The 3,154-nt window shown below is 54.7% G+C and overlaps 1 protein-coding gene across 1 annotated transcript; it reads right to left on the bottom strand.

The window, feature by feature from the left end:
* On the bottom strand, positions 1-3,067 carry kcns2 (potassium voltage-gated channel modifier subfamily S member 2). The gene is made up of 2 exons (XM_014023527.1): positions 1,674-3,067; positions 1-1,554 (listed from the first exon to the last, which is right to left on the bottom strand). The coding sequence occupies exon 2, from the start codon at positions 1,550-1,552 to the stop codon at positions 113-115; it is 1,440 nt and encodes a 479-aa protein (XP_013878981.1). The 5' UTR covers positions 1,553-1,554; positions 1,674-3,067; the 3' UTR covers positions 1-112.
* Between the last annotated feature and the right edge of the window lie 87 nt (positions 3,068-3,154).

The raw sequence follows: 3,154 nt of genomic DNA on the forward strand, positions 1-3,154 counted from the left end.
CACGTGTTTGGAGGGAAGCAGCTTTTCCGGCTGTCAGCACCCTGGACAGCTCCTCACTCAGACCCCACCCCACTGATCTGGAGCCGGGGGTGGGGGGTCTGCTGAGTCCGTCTCAGTGCAGGGACTCGTTCAGACTCTGTTCACTGGGGGAACTCCGGCTCATGTTGGACAAGCTGGCCATGAGGGATTTCACTTTGTGCGCGTAATAGTTCCTCAGGTTGACGGAGGGAACCTCCTTGACGCCCTCGTCGAAATCGCAGCTCCTCATGGCGATCTCCAGCTGCTTCTGTCTTTTGTAGAAGAGAGAGAACTTGTTGAAAATGAGCGTGATGGGAAGCACGACCACTAGGATCCCGGCCAGGATGCAGGCTGAGGCCGTCAGTTTGCCCGCTATGGAGACGGGCACCACGTCCCCGTAGCCYACGGTGGTCATGCTGACGGTGGCCCACCACCAACAGGCCGGGATGGTGGACAGGTCCTCCGTGTCCTCCTTCTCCACYGTGTAGGCGATGACGGAGAAGAAGGAGACCCCCACGGCCAGGTAGAGCAGCAGCAGGCCCACCTCTTTGTAGCTGTTCCTGAGCGTGGCCCCCAGGGAGCGCAGGCCCGTGGAGTGACGGGCCAGCTTCAGGATGCGGAAAATCCTCATCAGCCGCAGAACCTGCGCGACCCGGCCCAGGTTGGCCAGCGCCGGGCTGCTCTCCACCACCAGGTTTATGAGGAGCGTCAGGTAGAAGGGGAGGATGGACACCAGGTCGATGACGTTCAGCGGGTGGTCGAAGAAGTGCAGCAGGTCCGGGGCCACGGCGAACCGGGCCACCAGCTCCAGAGTGAACCAGGCGATCCCGAAGTGCTCCACGGTCTCGAACCGCGGGTCCTCCATGGGCTGACCCTCAGGGTCCAACAGGCTGAACTCACTCATGCTGTTCATGCACATGGTGGCGATGGAGCCCAGCACCACCAGGATGGACAGGACGCTGATGATGCGGCTGGCCACGGAGTAACCCGGGTTGTCCAGCATCAGCCACACGCGCCTCCGCGCGCTCCCGCACACCTGCTTGTCGAACTTGGTGGCGTCGTTGTAAAACTCCAGCAGCTCGTCGAAGGACGACGTGGTGCTGCCCTCGTCGCTGCGCTCGTCCCAGTCCTCCCGGTCCTGGTCCATCTTCCTACAGTGGTAGGCGCTGCTGCAGCACGAGTCGATGAAGAACTCGTTGATGCCCCAGTACTCGATCTCCTGGCTGAAGGAGAAGATGCACAGCTCGGCCATGACGTGCAGCCGCCCCGTGTTGTAGAAATTCAGCACGTACGGGAACAGAGCCGGGTTTCTGTCGAAGTAGAACTCCTTCTCCGCATCGTCGTAGTCGTCGCACAGCTCCAGGATGGACTCGGTGGACCGGCACTGGAGGAGGCGCGCGAGCCTGGTCTCGGGGAACCGGGAGAGGGTGTCAGACTGGAGCCGCTTCTTGAAGCCGCCCACGTTGATGCGGATGGCCGCGCGGTCCTCCGCGTKAGCCCCGCTGCCCGGATCTTCCAGGACGTGACCCGTCATATCTGGAAACACGCACGCACATTCACGGACGCGCGTGGCACACAATAAAAAAAGGACACTGAATGGAAACACGGGAATGTTTCATTGTTCTCCACGTGCTGTTCTACAGAACTAAACTTACTTTAAGGTTCGCTCAGTTCGCTTGGTTCTCCTCCAGGAAGGATCCGTGTCTTCTCTGATGGATCATCCCGCCGTTGGGGCTTCACCCGGGGCTCTGCTCCCGCAGGAGAGACCTTTGTCCTCTGGGCTCCAAACAGGCGCGTCTCCTTTCTGTTACCATGAACAGAGGAGGAAGATGAGGATGAAGAGGAGGAGGAKGACGCTCTCCCMGAACGAACCGGCGCGCTGTTAAAAAAAGATTTTCTCTCCAAACAGAGAGGACCCGCTCCGCCAACAGCCTCACATCCACCCGCAGGGAGGCTGGCAGCAGCTGCTCTCTCCTCTCATCCCGCATGCTCTCACACCGCCTCCAGCCGCGGGTACGAGCCACATCTCTGCCTGTGCATCCTGGGAGCCATTAGAGGAACCGCGATGCTGGTTTTTATTTTTATTGTTTTAAGCGAAGAGGAGGAGTGATGATGGGGGGGATTCCTTTTTGTTTCCCTGTTCGTGCGCTCTCTCTCTCTCTCTCTTTCTCTCTCTCTCCTCTCTCTCTCTCTCTCTGTATCTTCTTTTCTATCTGTTGCTGCGCAGCAACACGTAGCTCTCTGTCTCCCTGCGCCTGGACCGCCCTCTGTGAGCTCAGCATCACGGAGCTGAGGGGCGCGGCGAGGCGCGTGTGTGCGCAGGGAACCACCAGACCTGATCACCAAAACCCCTCAGGGACAGAGTCATCCAGAGGACACCACGGGAAGGCAGTGTYACTGAAAACTTTCTGTCACTGTAACATTACCAAAAACAACACTGAGGTGTTATTTGTGCCAGAAGATTTTTGAAACAACGACGCAGCAGCTGCCATAAATAACTTAACTCTGCAGGAACGAAAATAGAGTCAAACGTTTTGCTGTCTGAGCTGAAGGRGGGTAAAGAGAAACAAGATCAGAAGAAATGTTAAAGCTGCTGCCAGAGGTTCGTCACCACGGTAACCACATCCTGTGTCTGTCACTCCCTGAATGCCAAGTTAATGAGGCGGACAGAAGTTAAGCCTCAAACAATTTAAATGATCGTTTAATTAATTTTACCTGAGTGGCTGAACATTGACGGTCACAGGTTTGTGCGTAAGAGTTAAAATAAAATGACTGTCCACTTTCAATTCTGATGAGAACTTTTGGAGCTAAATATAACTTAATCTGTGGAAACTTGGCTCCTAAACTCTCCTGTGGGGATTTGAGAAAACAGTACAGCAGTGAGAGACACGCTGGGTCAACAACAAAAACAGCTCGGTTTGTTTGTGTGCCAAAAAAACAGTTGTGTGGGTAAGAAAATAAGGAATATTTTAGACATTTGAAAAGTTGTGACATCATCACCTGTCAGCTGAACAAGGGGATAAAAATGATATTGACCTAATTTGTGTAAAACCCTAAAATATACAGTGGGTAAAATAAGTATTAAACACGTCACCATTTTTCTCAGTAAATATATTACTAGAGGTGCTAATGACAT

This window comes from Austrofundulus limnaeus, unplaced genomic scaffold (assembly GCF_001266775.1).
Source record: "Austrofundulus limnaeus strain Quisiro unplaced genomic scaffold, Austrofundulus_limnaeus-1.0 Scaffold374, whole genome shotgun sequence".
Taxonomy (NCBI): Eukaryota; Metazoa; Chordata; class Actinopteri; order Cyprinodontiformes; family Rivulidae; genus Austrofundulus; species Austrofundulus limnaeus.